Source organism: Jaculus jaculus, chromosome 9 (assembly GCF_020740685.1).
Source record: "Jaculus jaculus isolate mJacJac1 chromosome 9, mJacJac1.mat.Y.cur, whole genome shotgun sequence".
NCBI lineage: Eukaryota > Metazoa > Chordata > Mammalia > Rodentia > Dipodidae > Jaculus > Jaculus jaculus.
The window spans coordinates 98736051-98759438 of record NC_059110.1 but is presented as its reverse complement, the minus strand read 5'-3'; the positions used below and the strand labels follow the sequence as shown (position 1 = coordinate 98759438).

Here is a 23388-nt window from a genome sequence, read left to right as displayed (position 1 = left end):
GAATGGAGTTTCAAAAGGGAAAGTGGGGAGAGAGTGAAAGAGGCAGATAATGAGAATGGGCACACTAAGGCCTCTAGCCACTACAAATGTACTCCAGATGTATGCACCACCTTGTGCATCTGGCTTTACATGGGTACTAGGGAATTGAACCCGGGTCTTTAAGGTTTGTAGGCAAATGCCTTAACTGCTAGCCATCTCTCAAGCACCTAATGGTAAATTTTTAAGATGTATTTTTATTTATTTACTTGAAAAAGTGAGTATGGTAATACCAGGGCCTTTTGCTGCTACAAATTAATTCCAAACACATGCACCACTTTGTGTATCTGACTTTATGTGAGTTCTGGGGAAATTGAACCTGGGCTATAGACTTTGCAAAAGAGCCTGTTTAACCACTAAGCCATTTCTCCAGCCCTCCTTTTTTTTTTTCTTTTCTTTTTGTTTGTTTGTTTGAGAAGGAATTCATGTAGTCCAGGCTAGTCTCAAAGTTTGTAGCTGAGGATGAAGTCCTGATCCTCCTGCCTCCACCTCCCAAGTGCTGGAATTACATGGGTACTGCTGAGCCAACAGCTTTTGCAAGCAAGTGCCTTTAACTGCTGAGCCATCTCCCCAGCCCCTAAAATAGCAAAACTTGTTAAAGAAAAAAAGTGTTCTTTTTTTCAAGATAGGGTTTCACTCTTGTGGACCAGGCTGGCCTCAAACTCACCGCCATAACCTCCAAGTGCTAGGATTACAGGCATAATCCACCTTGCTCAGCTTGGTATAATTGTTTTATGCAGTCATAGGTAGTAAAAGATAGTTTCCATGATGCACCACCAGGAATTAAAGTGAATTTAGACTGGCCTTGTGAATTATTTATTTTTCTATTTATTGTGAGAAAAGGTCTCACTATGAAATCTATGCTGACCTCATATTTGTCAGTCTTCTACCTCAGCCTCCCAAAGACCTTGTAAATTTCTTTTACCAAAAGAAAGTAGATGTAACACTGCACTAGAACCAGGACTCACTTATGTTTTGTTGTATTTGTGTGCACTATGTGTGGTTGTATGGCACATGAGTGTATATGATGTAAGCAGGTGTGTGCAGACATGCATGTTCTGTGCATGCAGAGGCCACAGAAGGACATCAGGTATCCTCTTCTATCACCTTTTCACCATATGTACTTGAGACAGTCTCTTATTGAACCTGGAACTCTATTTGTCAGTAAGACTGGCTGACTAGTGAGTCTTAGCAATTCACCTGTCTCTGACCCCTTAGTACTATGGTTACAGATATGCATAACCAAGCCTGGCTTTTTATGTGGGTACTAGCGATAAAACTCAGGTCTCATGCTTGCACAGGAAGTGTTCTTACCCACTGAACCATCCTGTCAGCCCAGGACTCACATGTAAGAGGTTACTTTTGGGCTGGAGGGATAGCTTAGAAGTTAAGGTGCTTGCCTACAAAACCAAAGGACCCAGGTTCAATTCCCCAGGACCCATGTTAGCTAGATGTACAGGTGGCTCATGCATCTGGAATTCGTTTTCAGTGGCTGGAGGACCTGGTAGGCCCATTCTCTCTCTCTCTCAAATAAATAAATAAAAATAAAACATTTTTTAAAAAGAGGCTACTTTTCTTTGAGGGAAGCTCTTGCTTTAGCCCAGGCTGACCTAGAATTCACTATGTAGTCTCAGGGTGACCTCGAACTCATGGCAATCCTCCTACCCCTGTTTCCCAAGTGCTGGGATTAAAGGCATGAGCCACCACACCTGACTCTTAGAGGTTAATTTCAGCTTTCATGAGGCTACGATGGCTTAGAAGTTAAGGTGCTTGCCTACAAAGCCAAAGGACCTAAGTTCAATTTCCCAGGACCCATGTAAGCCAGATGTACAAGATGGTGCATGCATCTGGAGTTTGTTTGCAGGGCTAGAGGCTATGGTACACCCTTCTCCCCCCTCCACCCGCTCTCTCTGTCAATACATACATACATACATATATATATATATATATGTATATATATATATATCTTTCTCAAATAAGTAAATAAATTAATATTTAAGAAAAAACTTGGGCCAGGCATGGTGGCATACTTTATCCCAGCACTTGGGAGGCAGAGGTAGGAGGATTGCTGTGAGTTCGAGGCCACCCTGAGACTCCATAGTGAATTCCAGGTCAGCCCGGGCTAGAGTGAGACCCTACCTCAGAAAAAAAAAAAAAAAACAAACTTGGGTGTGGTAAGGGTGGTGGCACATGCCTTTAATCTAATCTCAGCACTCGGAAGGCAGAGGTAAGAGGATCACCATGAGTTCGAGACCACCCTGAGACTACACAGTGAATTCCAGGTCAGCCTGTGCTAGAGTGAGACCTTACCTCGAAAAACCAAAAAATAAATAAATAAAAGTCACAGGTATGGTGGCACACACATGTAATATGACCACTTTGCTAAGGCAGGAGGCATCTCAAGTTCAAGGCCAGCCTGTGCGGCATAGAAAGTTCTAAAATAGGGGATGAAGAGATGGATCAGCATTTAAGACACTTGCCTACAAAGCCTAACAATCTGAGTTTGATTCCCCAGTACCCACGTAAAGCCAAATGCACAAAGCGCTACATGCATCTGCAGTTCGTTTATAGCAGTTGAAGGCCCTGGCACACCCATTCTGTCTGTCTTCTCTCTATCCCTCTCTGCTTGCAAATAAATAAATGAGTATTTAAAAGGAGAAAGTTATAAGACAGTCTGAGGTATAGCAAGAACTTGTCTGAAAAAGTAAAAGCAAGCCAAAGTACAGAGTCAATGCTTTTCCAGTGTGTTTAGTAAAGACTGATTAACACTTGTCCAAAATATCTTATACAATAAGATTAACTATGTGAAATTACTAATACCTACTTACAAAAGAGAATTTTGTGTGGCTGAACATAATATATATGAATTTGTAGAGATGGACATGGGCTTTAAGCAGGGTTTAGAATGGAGGTTAGGAGTTAGAGATGGCTCAGTGATTAAGGCACTTGCCAACAGAGCTTGACCAACCAGGTTCAATTCTCCAGTACCCACATAAAGCCAGATGCACAGAGTAATGCATGCATCTGGTTATTTGCAGTGGCTGGAGGTCCTAGCACGATCATTCTCTTTCTCTTTCTGTCTCTCCTTGCAAATAAATAAATAAAATGAGTAACTAATGTTGTAGAATGGAGGTTAGAGAATATCTGCCTTGGCATTCTATCATAGAGACCTTATTTCTCAAAGCCATGAGCTGTTATGGGCTAGTTGCATTCATCAGTCCCTACATAAAGGTGACAATGGTGGTTTTAGGATCCTGCTCAGGCTTGTCCTTCTTCCCACTTTGATTTACCTGACTGCTTTCCTCTAACTGGGCTCCACTTTCTTCAGAGACTTGAATGAAAGGCTTCCAGTCACAGCCACTTTGTTTCTTAGGGCTTTTGACAAAATGTCCCTCTTGAAAGTCTTTAGCTCTTGGAGACCTTTCAAGTGTCACCCAGTTTTCATCTGACTGCTGAGTCCCTGGCAGCTGCATGACAGGAGGGTTGTAAGTCAAGGATGGAGGGCCCACAGCTAAAGAGTAGTTGGCATTTGCAAACTCTACTGAAGCATCCCACAAAATCCTGCATTGCTCCTCCTGTTCCTTCTTTTTCAGCTCAAGTTCATCCATTTCCTGCTCAAGTTTTCTCAACCTCTCAATATTCTGGTGCATTATTATCTGTGAAATCTTTAGATTCAACACACATTTGCTAGTGTACTCATCAGTCTTGGACCAGCTGCTCATTTTGCCCTTGGCTTCTGTAGTTGGCTGAGACAGGCTGAGTGAGCTAAGCGAGTCATCTTGCCAGTCCCAGTCCTCAAAGGAGAGGTCTGTGTCAGCTTCTGAATCGCCCCTGTCTTCTTCACAAAAACAGTGCCCCTCTCTCTCCATCCTGCCAAGTGCTTCTTCCAGGGACTGCAGTTCATCATCCTGGCTTAGGGTATTCCCTTCGGGAGAAGAAGCTGTTCCTGGGTGCTCTTCCTCTCTGTCAGCTCCCAAGTTCAAGCATCCTGAGTAGATTTCATTGATTTCAAAGCTGCAAATGCTTGTGCTGGGGCTCCTGGCCTCTTCTTCCAAAACTGGGGCAGGAGAAGGAATGTCTGAATTCTGAGGTTCCTGGGCTGCAGGACTTGGATCCAGGACCTGAGGAGGGGCTAGTCTTGTTCTCTCCGTAGGAGAAGAGGAGCTTCTTGGTGAACAGGGTTGACTGCCTGTTAGGAACAGGAGCAATACACAACTAATTAAACTGATCATATTGAGAAGGGAAGCAGCACTGACTGCTCAAGAGACACAAGAAGAGCTGAGTGTGGTGACACACACCCCTATAATCACAGTACCTGGGAGGCTGAGACAAGAGAACTCCAAGTTAGACGCCAGCATGAACTACATAAAGACCCTGCAAATAATAATAATATTTTGGGGGCTGGAGAGATGGCTTAGTGGTTAAGCGCTTGCCTGTGAAGCCTGAGGACCCTGGTTCGAGGCTCGATTCCCCAGGACCCACGTTAGCTAGATGCACAAGGGGGCGCACATGTCTGGAGTTTGTTTTCAGTGGTTGGAGGCCCTGGTGCACCCATTCTCTCTCTCTCTGTCTGCCTCTTTCTTTCTCTGTTTGTCCCTCTCAAATAAATAAATAAAAATAAACAAACAAAAAAATAATAATAATATTTTTGTTTGTTTGTTTTCTAAGGAAGAGTCTCACTCTAACCCAGGCTGACCTAAAATTTACTCTGTAGTTCCAGGCTGGCCTCAAAGTGACAGTGACCATCCTACCTCTACTTCCCGAGTGCTGGGATTAAAGGTGTGCTTCACCATGCCTGGAAATATAAAAATTTTAAAGAGGCACAATAACACGGAATAAAAGCTTTTATTTTCCTACCTCTCTTCCTAGGGAAGTGAGATCCTATATTGGAAAACTGGATATAGTCAAGAGAGGTTTATTTCTAACCTAGGTGAAAGTTACCATTTGGGGGGCTGGAGAGATGGCTCAGCAGTTAAGGCACTTGCCTGTGAAGCCTAAGAACCCAGGTTCAATTCCCCAGTACCCACATAAGCCAGATGTACAAGGTGGTACATGTATCTGGAGTGCTGTTTGCAGTGGCGGGAGACCCTAGCACACCCATCCTTTTTCTCTCTGGCTCTTTCTCTGTTCCTCTCAAATAAATAAAAAAAAATATTTTTGCTTATTTATTTATTTGAGAAAGAAATAGAGACTTGAGAGAGTTGGACACAGAGAGTGGGTATAGGCAGTCCAGGGCCTCCTGCCACTACAAACAAACTGTAAATGCATGCACCACTTTGTGTGTCTGGCCCTACATGAGTGCTAGGGAATCAAATCTGACCCATCAGGCTTTGCAAGCAAGTACCTTTAACTACTGAGCCATCTCTCCAGGCCCCCAAAAGTTACCATTTTAAAAACATGTTTTATTTACTTGAGAGAAAGAGAATGGGTATGCCCCACACTCTTTTTCCACTGCAAATAAACTCCATATACATGCATCACTTTGTACATCTGGTTTTACAAGGTACTTAGAAATCAAATACAGACCTTCAGGCTTTGTATGCAAGTGTTCTTTAATTGCTGAGACATTTCCCCAACCCAAAGTTGCCATTTTGGCATAGAATGATACAGAAATTTGGGGATATGGTGATCAGATCCAGTGGGGAATGTTCTAAGCTTCATTTATAGTGTTTAAAACATATTTAACTGAAAAGCCGGGCATGGTAGCACATACCTTTAATCCCGGCACTCCGGAGGCAGAGGTAAGAGGACCACCGTGAGTACAAGACCACCCTGAGACTACATAGTGAATTCCAGGTCAGCCTAGACCAGAGTGAGACCCTACCTCGAAAAAAAAAAAAAACAAAAAAACTTAACTGTTAGAGGAGTCCAAACGAATGTGACCAGGTTGGAATTTGAAGGCCTATATTCCAATTCTGTAGCAAGTCCTATAATCCTGAGTGGTCACAGCACCCGGAAATTTTAAGAGTCTATCTGATGGCATTAAGCTTTGTGAGTGCAATAAGCCTTTTATGAGATGAAGTTTCCTTAGGTTGCTCAAAATGGCCTCTGCTGTGTGATACTCACGTGTGAAACTCCGTGGCTAAGTGATACTCCTGTCTCAGCTTCCCAAATAGTGGGATTATATTTATACAGACCACCATGCCCTGCTGGTTAGCAGACAGTGGGTCAAAGCCCTTGTGCAGGTCTGACAACTTGAGTTCAGAGCTCCAGGGCCCATGTAAAGCTGGATGTGAAACATCATTAGTGACTAGAGTTCCAATGTGCCTCCAGTGAGAAGGGAGGTGGAAAAAGAGGAATCGAGGCTCACAGGCCAGAAAGCCTGGCAAATGCAGCAGGAAGCAAGATCTGCCTCAAAACAGACAGAGGTAAAGACAGACTCTTGAGGTTTATAGTGCCCAAAAAACTTACTAATTTTTGTTTTGTTTTGTTTTTTCAAAGTAGGGTCTCACTTTAGTCCAGGCTGACCTGGAATTCACTATGTAGTCTCAGGGTGGCCTCAAACTCACAGCAATCCTCCCACCTCTGCCTCCTGGGTGCTGGGATTAAAGGTGTGTGCCACCACGCCTGGCTAAAACTTATTAATTTAAAGACACTGGTTTTTCCCTAAGGTGTATATATATATACCATATATATATATATATATATACCATATATATATATATATATCTTTTTTTTCTTTTTTTTTTTTTAAGTAGGTTCTCACTCCTCCTAGGCTGACCTGGAACTCACTCTATAGCCCTAAGCTGGCCTTGAACTCAGAGACCCTCCTACTTCTGCTACCATACCTGGCTCTTAAGGTCTTTTCTCAGCATAGGTTTCATGTAATTACAGTACATGTGATTCCCAAAATCACGGAACTTCCCCTGTGGTGGCACACCCCACAGTTCCAGCACTTCGGAGGTGGATGCAGAAGGATCCTAAGTAGAGGCCAGCTTGGGCTATGAGACTCTGTCTTAAAACAACCTAAATAAACAACACACTGTTGTCAAAGTAATATTTAACCTGTGAGTTCAGACCATACCCATTTCCTTTAGCTCTTTGATTTCCAAGGCTGGAACATCTTTTTGATATTCTGAAGTTAGTCCTAGACAAACATTAACGTCAGAATGGGGTTCATATCTCTGCACCCTGGGGTTCTCAGTTGGCTGAGTTCTTTGGGCTCCAGTAAGCTCCTATAACAAACAGAAAATACTGTCAAGAACATAGCTGAAATCATCTAAGTATCAGTTGTATTTTAGAAACTGTTCCATGGATATAAGATAAACTGCCTTTTACTCATATTATATAGCCTGATTATAGCTCTAATTAGCAAATTTATTGTTATTCTAATTATTATATTATTATTGCTATTCATCTAGTCTTCATTATGCCCCTACAGCAAAGCTCCCTAGTTCCCCTCCTCAATTCCATGAGGCCTGTTCTAAGTTATTAAGCAAAAAGGCTTTTCTCAGAAGCACAGAAAGAGTATAACATAATGAGTATTTCTAAAATTATAGTTTTTTTTGAAATAGGGTCTCAGTACTTAGCCCAGGCTGGCCTCAAACTACTGATTCCAGGCCTTCCTTCTTATCCCCTACCAGTGCTGGAATGACATGCACGTACCGCTGTGCTCACTTCCAAACCTTTTTAAAACGTAGGGGCCTGGCTTCTTCTTGATCTTTAACTCCCTGCCTCCCTGATGGATGATCCCAAACAAACCTCCAACAACTTCAAGACTTGCCTTTAAGTCATTCTTCAGAATATATCGAATATCCTGTAGGTTCATAGTTCGGTCTTTCTGCTTGACCTGGATACCTGACTTAACAATATCATAATAAGGTTTTGGGAGCCTGGCATCAGGTTCTAAATAGTTTCCCAAGACGATGGCTTCTTTAATGACTGAGCCATCTACACCATTCCAGGGTATATTGTCTGTAAAGGAAAAAGCAATAGAAAGGAACAATGTTAAAAAATAAGTGGAGGGAGGAGAAAGGAGGGGCTCACAAAGGCATGCCCCTCCCATTAACTACTGGCAGTTACTTATTACAAGGGAGGAAGAGACATTTTCTGTAGTGATATCTTCACAGGTGTGGATTTACATGCTTCTGTAAATAAATTTTCACCCATATTCTTTTTTTTTAATTTTTATTAACATTTTCCATGATTATAAAAAATATCCCATGGTAATTCCCTCCCCCTGCCACAGTTTCCCCTTTGAAATTCCATTCTCCATCATATTACCTCCCCTCACCCATATTCTAGTAAGCCGCCCAAATTTAACTCATTGGTCTCCAGGAAAAAAAAAAAAAGATATGAAAGTAGAAGGGGTACTAGTTGATAAGAGGAAGGGAATCAGTGAGAGGACAAGAAAGGGTAATGGGAGTGAATATATATACTATATACCTGCATGACAATGACATAACTAAGCTCATTACTATGTGTAATTAATATATGCAAATAAGATGGGTGTGGTGGCACACACCTTTAATCCCAGCACTTAAGAGGTAAAGGTAGAAGAATTGTCATGAATTTAGAACAGCCTGAGACTACATAGTGAATTCCAGGTCAGCCTGGGCTACAGAGAGACCCTACCTCAAAAACAAAAATTATATATATATATACACACACAAACACACATATACACACACATATATACATATATGCACACACACACATATATATATACATATACATTTATACATGCATACACACATAAATAAATAAATAAAAGAGGGCTGGAGAGATGGCTTAGCGGTTAAACACTTGCCTGTGACGCCTAAGGACCCCGGTTCGAGGCTCAGTTCCCCAGGTCCCACGTTAGACAGATGCACAAGGGGGCGCACGCGTCTGGAGTTTGTTTGCAGAGGCTGGAAGCCCTGGCACGCCCATTCTTCTCTCTCTCCCTCTATCTGTCTTTCTCTCTATGTCTGTCACTCTCAAATTAAAAAAAAAATTTAAATATCTCTATGATGTGCCTCTAGGACTTATGAGGGGAAGATTGGCCTCTGGGAATAAGTACAAAATCACACCTACAGTCTGTAGATATGTAAACACTGTCATCTGAAACAAACAAAAGCCTGCTGGGGTGGTAGCGCACACCTTTAATCCCAGCACTTGGGAGGCAAAAGAGGATCGCTGTAAATTTGAGGCTACCCTGAGACTACATAGTGAATTCCAGGTCAGCCTGAGCTATAGTGAGACACTACCTCGAAACCACCACCACCCCTAAAAAATAAAATAAAACTTTGGGACCCAGGCATGTGGGAATATACCTTTAGTCTCAGCACTTGGGAGGCAGAGGTAGGAGGATTGCTGTGAGTTTAAGGCTTCCCTGAGAGTACATAGTGATTTCCAGGTCAGCCTGGGCTAGAGTGAAACCCTACCTCAAAAAACTAAACTAAAACTAAAACTAAACTAAACTAAACTAAAACTAAACTAAAATAACAAAGGAGCCGGGCATGGTGGCGCACGCCTTTAATCCCAGCACTCGGGAGGCAGAGGTAGGAGGATCGCTGTGAGTTCAAGGCCACCCTGAGACTACAGAGTTAATTCCAGGTCAGCCTGGACCAGAGTGAGACCCTACCTTGAAAAACCAAAAAATAAATTAATTAATTAATTAAGTAAAATAACAAAGGGAGTTCTAGGTCAGCCTGGGCTAGAGTAAGACCCTGCCTTAAACCAAAGGAAAAAAAAAAAAAACCTTTGCTTGATCATAGAAGCTTATTACTTAACAGAAATATACTGAAGATAACTTGTGCTAATACAAATTATTCTGCTCTGATTTTATGCACATTTTGATAACATACAAATTACCAAAATATTTATATAATGCAACAAATAACATCATGATGGAGCAATAGTTTGAAACTGCGTGATGATAGCCTCAGATCTTGCTGGAGTGGAAAAGCATCTACATATTTGTAGCAACTCCTAGTGTGTTGGTGATCTATAGCAGCCCGCCACCCTCCTGAGGTGGTCACCTACTGCTTTTACTATCAGTTCATTAATGGATTAATTTCATTTTTCTTCTTCTTTTCATTTTAAATTTTTATTTATTTGTTTGCCCATGTGGGGGGTGCACCAGGGCCTATTGACTCTGAAAATGAATGCCAGAAGCATGACTTCTTACATCCAGCCTCTGGGGTGGCTTGGGAGTTGAACCTGGGCCAGCAGGCTTTACAAATAAATGTTCTAACCACCGAACAACCTTTTCAAACCACATTTTGTTTTTTAATTTATTGAAATTTTGGGGTTGGAGAGATGGTTTGGTGATTAGGGCACTTGTTGGCAAAGCCAAAAGGACCCAGATTCAATTCCCCAGTACCCATGTAAAGCTAGATGCACAAGGTGACATATGCATCTGGAGATCATTAGTGGCTAGAGGCCCTGGCATACCTATTCTCATACCTCCCTCTCCTTGACTCTATCTGTCTCTTTCTCTCTCTCTCTCTCTCAAATAAATAAAATGTTTAGAAAAAAAAATCACTAAAATTTTAATTGACAAAATTATATATTTATAGTGAAAATGTTATATTTTGTAACATGTGTAATATAATAGTGTGATATCTTGACATAGTTTTCATCATGGAATCAATATGACACAGGAGTTGAAGGTGCAGGATTTGGGGAGTTCCATGACATGTCCTCCAAATTTATGAACCCCAAGTTTGGGTTCAAACAAAAAATTGATAAAGACAGACTGAAGAAGGATGATCACAAACTATTAAGTTTATGGGTGGGAGAGATGGCTTAGCAAAATTTAGTTAGGGGGTGCACCCATTCTCTCTCTCTCTCCCTCTATCTGTCTTTCTCTCTGTGTCTGTAGCTCTCAAATAAATAAATAAATAAATAATGAACAAAAATTAAAAAAAATTTAGTTAGGGTGAAATCACAAATTGTGGGGCTTGTTTATGGAAGATTGGGATCTAGGAAGGTTAGAGAAGAGTCATAAATACTTGGAAGGAGGAAACAAACTCTCATGTGGAAGCACTGCATAGTTTAAAAGGTTCACTTAAGAGAAATTGAGGATTTGGTCCTGCTGGAACTGAGCTGATAACCTCCTAGCTGACTAGCTGACAGAAAGCTGGAAGAAGCCATTCTGCATGGAGCTCAATTGGAGAAAGAGAAATCACCAGTGAAGATACTCAACAGTGGATACTACAAGCCTTATATTTGGCCAGCCAGGCCAACTGAGCCAATGGGTGCAATAGTGGCACATCTGTCATGGAGTAAACCAACTGCCTTCTAATTGGACTGGAGACCCACTCCATGGCAGGGAATATATCCCTGATACTGAAAACTTAAAACAGAGGTAGTCATAAGCCCTAGGGGTCTGGCTAAATGTATATACTATGCTTATCAAACTGCCCACTAAGCATTTCTCTTAATGTTCATACCCATATATTAATGCTACTGTCACTTTTGGTAGAGAATCTTCTCTTTTCAGATGGCAGTGACCTTGGGATGACTCAGAAGGCATCATGGCACTGGAAAGAAGTGACCGAAGTGTTCAGTACTGTAATATCTCTATCACACCTTCCAAGGATCAGGATCCATTGCGGAAGAGGTGGTGGAATGTAAGAGCCAAAGGAATGTGCTCCCCCCAGACACAAAATGGCCTAAGTATTCATGACCTCACAGTGCCCAACACTACCTACACAAGACCATCATAACAGGAGGAAAAGATCATGACATCAAAATAAAAGAGACTGATTGAGATGGAGAGGGGATATGATGGAGAATGGAGTTTCAAAGGGGAAAGTTGGGGGAGGGAGGGAATTACCATGGGATTTTTTTGTTTTATTTATTTATTTGAGAGTGACAGACAAAGAGAGAGAGAGAGAGAATGGGCACACCAGGGCCTCCAGCTACTGAAAACGAACTCCAGAAGCGTGCGCCCCCTTGTGCATCTGGCTAACGTGGGTCCTGGGGAATTGAGGATCCGGGGTCCTTAGACTTCACAGGCAAGCGCTTAAGCACTAAGCCATCTCTCCAGCCCCATGGGATATTTTTTATGATCATGGAAGTTAATAAAAATTTGAAAAGAAAAACAGAGAAATTGAGGATTTGGGAAAAAAACTGGAGTACCGCCACAAGCACATGGAGGATAGAATTTAGGAGCTTGTGTAGGGAGATTTAGAAGGAACGCCCATGGACTACACCCTGAGTTTCCCCATGGAAGAAGTTAAAAGAATAAATGGTGGTGACTTAAGAAAGAACAGCAGAGAAAAAATATCAAAGCAGAAACCAAGAAATTCATGGGAGAAATGAGTAATGAAGTTATCAAAGTGTTATGTTACCCCAGACTATAAAGCAGAGGCAAGCAGAAGAGTTCCCCCACCAAGAAACAGGGTTATGCCCCCGCCACAGCTAGACTAGGTAAGGAGGAAGCCAGACTCATGTGTATCCAAGCAGAGATGATAGGGAACCTGGAGAGAGCTACATAGAAAGGAAAAAGTCAAGATAGGAAGATTAGAACCTTCATATGCAAGGGGAAGCCCTGAATGGTTTACAGATTTGGAGGGTGGACCCTAGGGCCAGCCCACCTGGGCATCTATCCAGGGAACACATTAGACTGTGGACAGCAGAGAGGACTGTAGATTAATCTCAGTCAGACATAAGTTCCTTTTTTTTTTTTTTTGTTTTTTGAGGTAGGGTCTCACTCTAGCCAAGGCTGACCTGGAATTTACTATGTAATCTTCAGGGTGGCCTTGAACTCATGGCGATCCTCCTACCTCTGCCTCCTGAGTGCTGGTATCAAAGGCGTGCACCACCACGCCCAGCCATAAATTCCATTTTTTTCCAAGAGTTCTGTTCTTGTGCCAGGGTGAGGTGGCATCTCCTGGTTCTCTCTGGGCTTCAATTTCTAACTGAAACTGCCTAAAATAAACTAGCTTCCTCCTAGTCTCTTTCAATTATATCAACTCAATCAATATATTACCTCACATGTCTTTTCTACCATGGATGAAATAGGGCATACTGTTTAGTCATTTACTTCAACTAATGTTACGAAAATATTTTATAACTAAATTAATATTTTGGGGGCTGGAGAGGTTTCTCAGTGGCTAAAGGTACTTGCTTGCAAAGCCTGATGGCCTAGCAATTTCCCAGTACCTAGATAGAAAGATAGATAGATAGATAGATAGATATTTGGTTTTGTTTTTTCTAGGTAGGATGTCATTCTAGCTCAGGCTAACCTGGAACTCACTCTGTAGTCCCAGGCTGGCCTCAAATTCATAGTGATCCTCCTACCTTTGCCTCCCAAGTGCTGGGATTAAAGACATGTACCATTTTATATCTAATAAGCACAAAGAGGTTTCCTTTCAGATCTTTTCCAAAGTTCTACATTTTTATAAAGTGAAGTAATTCCAGGCTGGAGAGATGGCTTAGCAGTTAAGGCACATGCCTGCAAAGCCTAAGGACCCAGGCTTGATTCTCCAGGTACCACGTAAGCCAGATCACATGGCGGTGCATGCATCTGGAGTTTTTTTGCAGTGGCTAGAGGCCCTGGTGCACCCATTCCCCCACCCATCTCTCCCTCTCTCTAATAAATAAATTAAGTAATTCCATTAGGGAACACCCAAACCTAAAAATAAGGAATTTTATCAACTCCTTGATTACCTGTTAAAATCTCCTGTATGATCATGGAAAAGCTGTAGACATCTGACTTCATGGTGGCTGTCTTCTGTAAGATCACTTCTGGTGCAGCCCAGTTGTAGAGCTGGGTGGGAAGGGGTACTTGAGCCAGGTCCCTATGTACACCCTTGTCTTGGCTATGGAAGGAAACATACAAGTCAGGGTTCATGTTTTAAGAGCCACTGTGATCATCATAAAGTGCTTTTAAAGATATGGGTACAGCTACATGATAACACTTTCACGGTCAATTCCAGTTCTAAAGATTCTATTAAGGAATAAGGACAGGAGAGGTGGTGCATGCCTTTAGTTTCAGTGCTCTAAAGAGACCAAAGTAAGATCACTGTGAGTTTGAGGCCAGTCTGAGACATTCCAGTTCAGCCTGGGCTAAAACAAGACCCTACCTCAAAAAAACAATAAATAATACAGACGGGCGTAGTGGCACATGCCTTTAATCCTAGCACTCTGGAGGCAGAGGTAGGAGGATCGCCATGAGTTCAAGGCCACCCTGAGACTACATAGTGAATTCCAGATCAGCCTAAGCTACAGTGAGACCCTACCAAAAGATAAATAAATATAAATAAATAAATAATAAATAGGGCTGGAGAGATGGCTTAGAGGTTAAGCACTTGCTTGCAAAGACAAAGGACCCAGGTTCAATTCCCCAGGACCCACATAAACCAGATGCACAAGGTGGCACATTCCTCTGGAGTTCATTTGCAGCATGCCCATTCTCTCTCCCTCTATCTTCCTCTCTTTGGAGTTTGTTTGCACAGGCTGAAGGAACTGGCACACCCATTCTCCCTCTCTCTCAAATAAATAAATAGAAATAAACTTTAAAAATAAATAAATAAATAAAAATAAAAAACAATAAACAGCCAATAGTAGTTATGCCAGCACTAATCCCAGAACTAGATAGGTAGAGGTAGGAGGATCACAGTGAGTTTGAAGGTACCCTGAGATTATATAGTAAATTCCAAGTCAGCTTGAGCCAGAGTGGACCCTACCTAGAAAAACAAAACACAAAAATAATTTTAAAAATTAATTTTAATAGTTTTAAAAGCACACTCCTAGAGCTAGAGCTGGGAATGGTGCTCACATCTGCAATCCCAGCATTCTGGACGAGTCAGAAAGACCACCACGAATGTGACTCCAGCCTGGACCACATAATTAGATTAGCCTGGGAATACAATATGAGACTCTGTCTCAAAAAATACAAAAGAGAAAAAAAGAGCCAGGTGTGGTGGCACATGCCTTTAATCCCAGCACTTGGGAGGCAGAGGTAGGAGGATCACCTTGAGTTTGAGGCCACCCTGAGACTACATAGTGAATTCCAGGTCAGCCTGGGCCAGAAAGAGACCCTACCTCGAAAAACAAAAACAAACAACAACAACAAAAAAAAAGCACCCTCAGACTACACAGTGAATTCCAGGTCATCCTGGGCTGGAGCAAGACCCTACCTCAAAAATTAAAAAATAGCTTCTTCCTCGGGAAAACATCAAATGGCGGATGACGCCGGTGCAGCGGGAGGGCCTGGAGGACCCAGGGCCGGGCCTGGATAGCCGCAGTGGCTTCCCTAGAGGTTTAGGCAGTGGTCTCCGGGGTCGCGGTCGTGGGCGTGGCCGTGGTCGGGGCGAGGTCGCGGGGCTTGTGGAAGCAAAGCCGAAGACAAGGAGTGACCAAGCTGGGATGCCTGGTCAAGGACATGAAGATCAGGTCCCTGGAGGAGATCTATCTGTTCTCCCTGCCCATCAAGGAGTCTGAGATTATTGATTTCTTGTGCACGTCCCTTAAGGATGAAGTTTTGAAGATCATACCAGTGCAAAAACAGACTCGCGCTGGTCAGAGGACCAGGTTCAAGGCTTTTGTCGCCATTGGGGACTACAACGGTCACGTCGGCCTGGGTGTCAAGTGCTCTAAGGAGGTAGCCACTGCCATCTGAGGGGCCATCATCTTGGCCAAGCTCTCCATTGTGCCTGTCCGGAGAGGCTACTGGGGGAACAAGCCCGGCAAGCCCCACACAGTCCCCTGTAAAGTGACAGGCCACTGTGGTTCTGTGCTGGTGCGCCTTATCCCTGCCCCTAGGGACACTGGCATTGTCTCTGCCCCCGTGCCCAAGAAGCTACTGATGATGGCTGGTATTGACGACTGCTACACTTCAGCCAGGGGCTGCACTGCCACCCTGGGCAACTTTGCTAAGGCCACTTTTGACACCATCTCTAAGACCTACAGCTACCTGACCCCCCCCCCCCAGACCTCTAGAAAGAGACTGTGTTCACCAAGTCTCCTTACCAGGAATTCACTGACCATCTTGTGAAAACCGACACCAGAGTCTCAGTGCAGAGGACCTAGGCTCCAGCTGTGGCTACCACATAAGGATTTTATACAGAAAAAAATAAAAGTGGATTAAGCCTGCTAAAAAATAAATAAATAAATAAACGATAAGATAATAAAAGGCCAGGCATGGTGGCACCACCCTATCTTTTAATACTTTGTTTGTTTTTTTGAGGCAGGGTTTCACTCTAGCCCAGGTTGACCTGGAATTCATTATGACTGCCTCAAATTCATGGCAATCCTCCTACCTCTGCCTCCCAAACACTGGGATTAAAGTCATGCACCACCATGCCCAGCTTGCTGTATCACCTTTATACCAAGAGATAAAGGGCTACCTTTGACAATGACATTACATGAACATGCACAAGTAGACTGTCACCAGTTACATCTTTGATGACTTGCTGACTGACATTTCTGCCTGAGGTTCCACTGTGAGGTCAACAAGCACATACGAGATCTTATACCTTCCCACCATACCCAGTTTATCTCTTTTGGTCTCCGTTTCCTCACATATAAAAGGATAAGGTTGAGCAGAAGGTGTAGCTCAGTGATACAGCATTTGCCTAGCATGCACGAGGCCCTGGGACTGATACCCAGCACCACAGTTAAATAAATTTAAAAGAAGAAAGGAAGAAAAAAGAGTTGGTCTAGGTCATCTCCAAATCTACATTTCACTCCAGGATTCTAATTCCTATGGGGAGAACAAAAGCAGAAGCAACTGCTATGTCTATGTTTGCACACCAGATGGCACTCCATTACTGGCCAATAGCTAGCAGTCTGTCAAGAGTATGGAATTTCCTGTGGTAACAGCATAAAGTACAAAATCTTAGATCCCACTGCCCTGAAACACCCAGCCAAGTAGTCAAACCTACTTTGGACCTTTCATCAAGATTCATCCAATCATGTAACAAGTACTGAGTGGACACTTCTATGTGGCAGGCCCTAAACTGGGCTGCTGAATACAATGGTTAACAAGCCAGGCCCTGCCCACTAGGAGCTGTACACTTGGCAGAGCTGAAACACTTATACAGAAATGGCTGCAGTACACTTCAGTATACTCAGGTAGATACAAAATGCCTCTGGTGAAACAACCTCAACAGGTCTAAGGGAAGCCATCTTGACATTCTCCAGGAGCTATAGGAGAATAAAGATTAACATAGGACAGTAGTTAAGGTATCTGGTGTTAGTCTTTCCCTAAAGTCAAGACAACCCGCCCCGGTACATGCTGCACACCACCATCTGGTGCTTGCTCTGTGCTGACGGCCAAATTCTACCTTTGTAAACCATGCTTGCTTGCTCTTGCAGAATTAATTAGGGGACAGAGGGGATGACTGAAGAGTGAAGGGCAGGAATGTGGTTTTGCCTTTAAGAACTCACGGTAGAGATAGGCTGTTGCTGCTCTCTTCCTCAGCATCCAGCTGTGGAGAGACAGATGCCGGCCGGCCTGAATAAAGGCTCTCCCTTTTAAATTTTATTTGGGTGCTCTTCTTTTCATTTCTGGTCTAGAACTCGCTACGCTGGGGATGAGGGCATCAGTGCAGGCTTTCTAGAGTGCATTGTGTGTCTGAAATGATTTTTTTTTTTTTTTTTTTTTTTGGTTTTTCGAGGTAGGGTCTCACTCTGGTCCAAGCTGACCTGGAATTAACTCTGTCATCTCAGGGTGGCCTTGAACTCATGGCAATCCTCCTAACTCTGCCTCCCGAGTGCTGGGATTAAAGGCGTGTGCCACCACGCCCGGCTTGAAATGAATTTAAAAGGATGTGGGGCCACTAATATTTGAACATTGTTAGTACCTTTCAATTTTGTTTGAATCGGGTATCTGGTACCTTTTTTTTGTTTTTGTTTTTTCAAGGTAGGGTTTCACTCTAGTCCAGGCTGACCTGGAACTCACTATGGAGACTCACGGTGGCCTCAAACTTACAGTGATCCTCCTACCTCTGCCTCCCAAGTGCTGAGGCTAAAGGTGTGTGCCACTATGCACAGCTCCAGTACCTTTAAGCTAAGGCACATTTCTGGGCCTCCCATCAATAAAAAGTTCAATGGGCTGGGAGTGGTGGCACATGCCTTTAATCCCAGCACTCTGGAGGACTGCTGTAAATTCGAGGCCACCCTGAGACTACATAGTGAATTCCAGGTCAGCCTAGGCTAGAGTGAGACCTTACCTCAAAAAAAAAAAAAAAAAATAGTTGGTGCTGAAGAGATACCTTAGCGGTTAAGTGCTTGCCTGTGAAGCCTAAGGATCCCAGTTTGAGGCTCAATTCCCCAGGACCCACTTAAGCCAGATGAACAGGTGGTGCGTGCATCTGGAACCTGTTTGCAGTGGCTGGAGGCCCTGGAGCACCCATTCTCTCTCTATTTCTCTCTCTCCCTCATTCTCTCTGTCTGTCACTTTCAAATAAATAAATAAAAATAAAAATAAATTTTTAAAAAGTTTACTGGGCTTCATCCACTATAAAATGAGAAGCTGACCTGCTCACTTCAGGTTGACCTCAAACTACACTGTGAACCACTCTGTATTTTCTCTTACTCCCTGGCCAGTAATGCAAAGTGGGAGATTGAGGCTTTGAAGGTGCTGAGCCACTGATGGAGAACTGATTTACAGTGCCTTCACCCCAACATACACAACAGATTACAAGATAATAAATACATCTCAGCTGTGCTAAGGCAATGAAAATTTTGAAGTGAATATTCAAGACCTTAAAAACCTTGGCTAAACAGTGACCAATAGGAGCTGGTCACACTGTGACCAGCCTGGGAGAAAGGAAACTGGTGCCCTTCCCTTTGGCTATCAGAGTATTGAAACAATGGACACCCAAAAAATCTGAATTTCCTCAAGCAGCTCATGCTTGGAGAAGAAGCCAGGTGCTAGCCAAAGAAGGAAACTGCCTCTGGAGAGGCTGGGCTTGACAATGGGCTAGACCAGTTACCTTGGCTAGGCTTGCTTAGCTATGCAAACTCATATCAAGACCCCCTTCGCCCCAGGTGGGCTTGGAGGTATGGTCACTGGATCTCTTTGTCCCAATTCCCAATGTGACTACATTGAATAAATTTCCTTTCTCTGCCTTGCAAAGAAAAGAAAAGAAAAAAAAAAGAAACCTTGGCTAAAGCAGGGTGTGGTGGCACATGCCTTTAATCCCAGCACTGGGGAGGCAGAGGCAGGAGGATTGCTACCCTGAGACTGCATAGTGAATTCCAGGTCAGCCTGAGCTAGAGTGACAATCTACCTCCAAAAACAAAACAAAACAAAAAATTGGCTAATATACGCTCTTACATTTGTTTTTTTTTTTTTTTTAATGTATTTATTTGAGAAAGGAAGAGGCAGAGAGAGAGAGAGAGAGAGAATGGGTGTGCCAGAGCCTCCAGCCACTGCAAACAAACTCCAGATGCATGCACCACCTTATGCATCTGGCTTACATGGGTACTGGAGAATCAAACCTGGACCCTCAGGCTTCGCAAACAAATGCCTTAATCGTTAAGCTATCTCTCCAGTCCCTCTTACATGTTTTTAAAATACACTGAGCAGGGCTGGAGAGATGGCTTAGCAGTTAAGCACTTGCCTGTGAAGCCTAAGGACCCCGGTTGAGGCTCGATTCTCCAGGACCCACGTTAGCCAGATGCACAAGGGGGTGCATGCGTGTGGAGTTCGTTTGCAGTGGCTGGAAGCCCTGGTGCATCCATTCTCTCTCTCTCTCTCTGTCTCTATCTGCCTCTTTCTGTCTGTTGCTCTCAAATAGATTAAAAAAAATTAATTAATTTTAAAAAATTACACTGAGCAGAAGTAATTTCCTAGCTACGTGTGGTGATACTTGCCTATAATCTGAGCACTTGAGTGGCTGAGTCAAGAGGATCATGAGACCAGCCTGAGCTATATAGTAAACCTCTATCTTACAAACATGGTGGCAAATGCCTTTAATCCCAGCACTCTGGAAGCAGAGAGGTAGGAGGATTGCTGTGAGTTTGAGGCCAACCTGAGACTACAAAGAAAATTCCAGGTCAGCCTGGGCTATCGCAAGACCCTATCTTGAAAAACAAAAACAAAAACCACTGGAGAGACTGCTCGTGGTTAAGGCACTTGGCCCTAAAGGTTAACCTGAGTTTGATTTCCAGGACTTAAAGCCAGACGTACAAAGTGGTCCATCCTTCTGGAGTTTGTTTGCAATGACTAGAGGCCCTTGTGCATCCATTCATTCATTCATTCTCTCCCTCCCTCCCTCCCTCCCCCCCCCTTTCTCTCTCTCTCGTGGGTGTGGTGGCGTATGCCTTAAATCCCAGCACTTGGGAGCCCAAAGTAGGAGGATCTCTGAGAATTCAAGGCTAGCTTGAGACTACATAGTGAATTCCAGGTCATCCTACGTTAGAGTAAGACCCTACATTAAAAAAAAAAAAAAAATCCTCAAAGTCTATATAGCCTTGGCAGACAGGAAAAGACTTTTCAAATATCTCTTCCCTGGGCTAGAGAGATGGCTTTGTGGTTTAGGACTTGCCTGCAAAGCCTAAGGACCCGGATTTGATTACCCAGTACCCATGTAAGGCAGATGCACAAAAAGGCACATGTTTCGGGAGTTTGTTGGCAGTGGCTGGAGACCCTGTGGCATACCCATTCTCCCTCCCTCTCTCTCTCTCATAAATAAACAAATAAAAAAAATTTTAATCTCTTCCCTAAACCGGAGGTGGTGGCACATGCCTTTTATCCCAGCACTCAGGAGCCAGAGGTAGGAGGATCACCATGAATTCAAGGCCACATTGAGACTCAGAGTGAATTCCAGGTCAGCCTGAGCTACAGTGAAGCCCTACCTTGAAAAAAAAAAAATCTCTTCCCTAAATAAAAAATACATAAAATAGAAGGAATTGATTAGTGGTTAAGGCGTTTGCCTACAAAGCCAAAGGACCCAGGTTCGATTCCTCAGGACCAACGTTAGCCAGATGCACAAGGGGGTTCGCATGCATCTGGAGTTCATTTGCAGTAGCTGGAGGTCCTGGCATGCCCATTCTCTCTTTCTTTCTGGTCAAATAAATAAATATAAATAAATAAAATATTTAAAAATGGGCTGGAGAGATGGCTTAGCAGTTGGGGCATTTGCCTGCAAAGCCAAAGGACCTTGGTTCAATTCCCCAAGACCCATGTATACCCAATGCACAAGGTGGTGTGTGTGTCTGGAGTTCGTTTGCAGTGGCTAGAAGCCCTGGCATGCCCATTCTTTCTCTCTGTCTGTCTGTCTCTCTCTCTCTCTCTCAAATAAGTAAAAAATAAATTTTTTAAGTTAAAAAAAAAATATCTTCCCCTACTAATGAACAATTCCTCCAATGAGAAGTCCTGCCCAGATTAGATTATGATTCCACAGCCACAGTTCCCTGGAAAGGCTCTTTAGGAGGAAGCCACACTGGAGGTTACACCCACCTTTCCACCATATACTCCAGGTTGGTCAACCTTGCGTCTCCTGCAGAAACAATGTGAACAGCATAGGAGCTGAGGGAGCGGTGGACAAACCCTCTGGAATGCAGGTATATCAGGGCATCAACGATCTGGAGCAATAAGTGCACAATCACTTCCATGTGCAGCACTGGGAACTGGGACCTCTGCAAGTAAGAGAAAAAGTTCCAGAAACAAAAGGAAAAAGCCTCCTAATGTTATTTCCAAAGTTTTCTTCATTTGATTTTCACAGCTACCTGGAATCCCTATCTTGTAGATGGAGAACCTAAACTTCAGGGAGGCTGAAAGTCTAATCTATATTCCCCTTGATCTAGGCCCTCTGGCTCCAAACCTGGACTTCTTTCCTTCAGTTGAGCTCTTAAAAAAAAAAAAAAAAAAAAAGACTCATTTATTTATTATTTATTAGAGGGGGGAGAGAGACACACACAGAGAGAAAGAGAGAGAATGGGTGCACAGGGCCTTTAGCCAATGCAAATAAACTTCAGTTGCATGAGCCACCATGTGCATCTGGCTCACGTGGGACCTAGAGAATCAAACCTGGGTCCTTAGGCTTCATAGGCATGTGCCTTAACTGCTAAGACATCTCTCCAGCTCTGAGATACCTTTATACCATGACAAATGAGAGGGCCGGGCGTGGTGGCGCACGCCTTTAATCCCCCAGCATTTGGGAGGCAGAGGTAGAAGGATCACTGTCAGTTTGAGGCTACCCTCAGACTACATAGTGAATTTCAGGTCAGCCTGGGCTAGAGTGAAACACTACCTCAAAAATAAATAAATAAATAAATAAATAACAACAAAAGAAAACCACAAGTGAGTTCTACTGTAATCTATGTCTGAAAATAGGATTCACTTTTTTTTTTTTTTTTATTTGAGAGCAACAGACACAGAGAGAAAGACAGATAGAGGGAGAGAGAGAGAATGGGCGCGCCAGGGCTTCCAGCCTCTGCAAACGAACTCCAGACGCGTGCGCCCTCTTGTGCATCTGGCTAACGTGGGACCTGGGGATCCGAGCCTCGAATCGGGGTCCTAAAAAAAAAAAAAACCTCAAAAAATCAAAATAAATAAATAAAAATATAGGTATTTAAGCTGGGCATGATGGCACATACCTTTTATCCCAGCACTTTGGAGGCAGAGGTAGGAGGATCGCCATGAGTTCTAGGTCACCCTGAGACTACATAGTGAATTCCAGGTCAGCCTGGGCTACAGTGGAATCTTACATCGAAATAGGTTAATATACATAAATAGACATAGATTAATATACATAAATATATTGATTTTTTTTTAAAAGAAGCAAGACTGAGGATAGGTTTGGCAGTATATGCCTATAATTTCAGCACTTAGGAGGCTGAGGCAGAAATGTCTTAAATTTGAAACCATCCACAATGAACAAACAAACAAACAAATGAACAGAGGAGGCAGAGAGGACTGAGCACTGTCATATTGCATGAGTTCTGACTATGCACCTATCAGTCTGCACTGGCATGTTACACAGCCAGTAAAGGAGAAGGGTTTAGAGAGTTATCTTCCACATTTGCACAAATATGAACTCTGCAGAGAGTATAGAGAAGAGGAAGGACAGCTGAGAGAAATCCATGAAATGGTCATTTACTCGTTCGTGGAGGACACTGAAGAGCGTGCCGACTGTGATGCGCTCATAAACCAGACGGGTCTTCTGCAGGTCCCGGGACAAGCACACAGCCATCAGCTGCAGCAAGTGGGGGTGCCGTAGCTTGCTGCAAAAGAAAAGAAGCTTCAAAAGGGGAAGAGCTTAGAAGGGCACGATGAGCGGGTATGGTGGCACACACTTTTTAATCTCAGCACTCAGGAGGCAGAAGTAGGAGGTTTGTTGTGAGTTCAAGGCCAGCCTGGAACTACATAGTGAATTCCAGGTCAGCCTGGGCTACAGTGAGATCCTACCTCAAAAAAACAAACATAAAAAGAGGACATGATGAACATAGTTGGGCTTGTCCTTT

At 43.3% G+C, this 23388-nt stretch overlaps 1 protein-coding gene and 1 pseudogene across 1 annotated transcript in view; one reads left to right on the top strand and one right to left on the bottom strand.

Annotated features, from left to right (window-relative positions):
- Tex14 (testis expressed 14, intercellular bridge forming factor) overlaps positions 1-23388 on the bottom strand; it is a 114791-nt gene that overhangs the window by 62297 nt on the left and 29106 nt on the right. Inside the window, exons 8-13 of the mRNA XM_045158643.1 lie at positions 23025-23148; positions 21383-21561; positions 13639-13790; positions 7760-7950; positions 7061-7211; positions 3327-4225 (exon numbers count right to left, since the gene is read on the bottom strand). Of these exons, the coding sequence (XP_045014578.1) occupies positions 3327-4225; positions 7061-7211; positions 7760-7950; positions 13639-13790; positions 21383-21561; positions 23025-23148 (1696 nt within the window). The remainder of the gene's footprint in view (positions 1-3326; positions 4226-7060; positions 7212-7759; positions 7951-13638; positions 13791-21382; positions 21562-23024; positions 23149-23388) is intronic.
- LOC123463418 lies at positions 15153-16056 on the top strand (annotated as a pseudogene).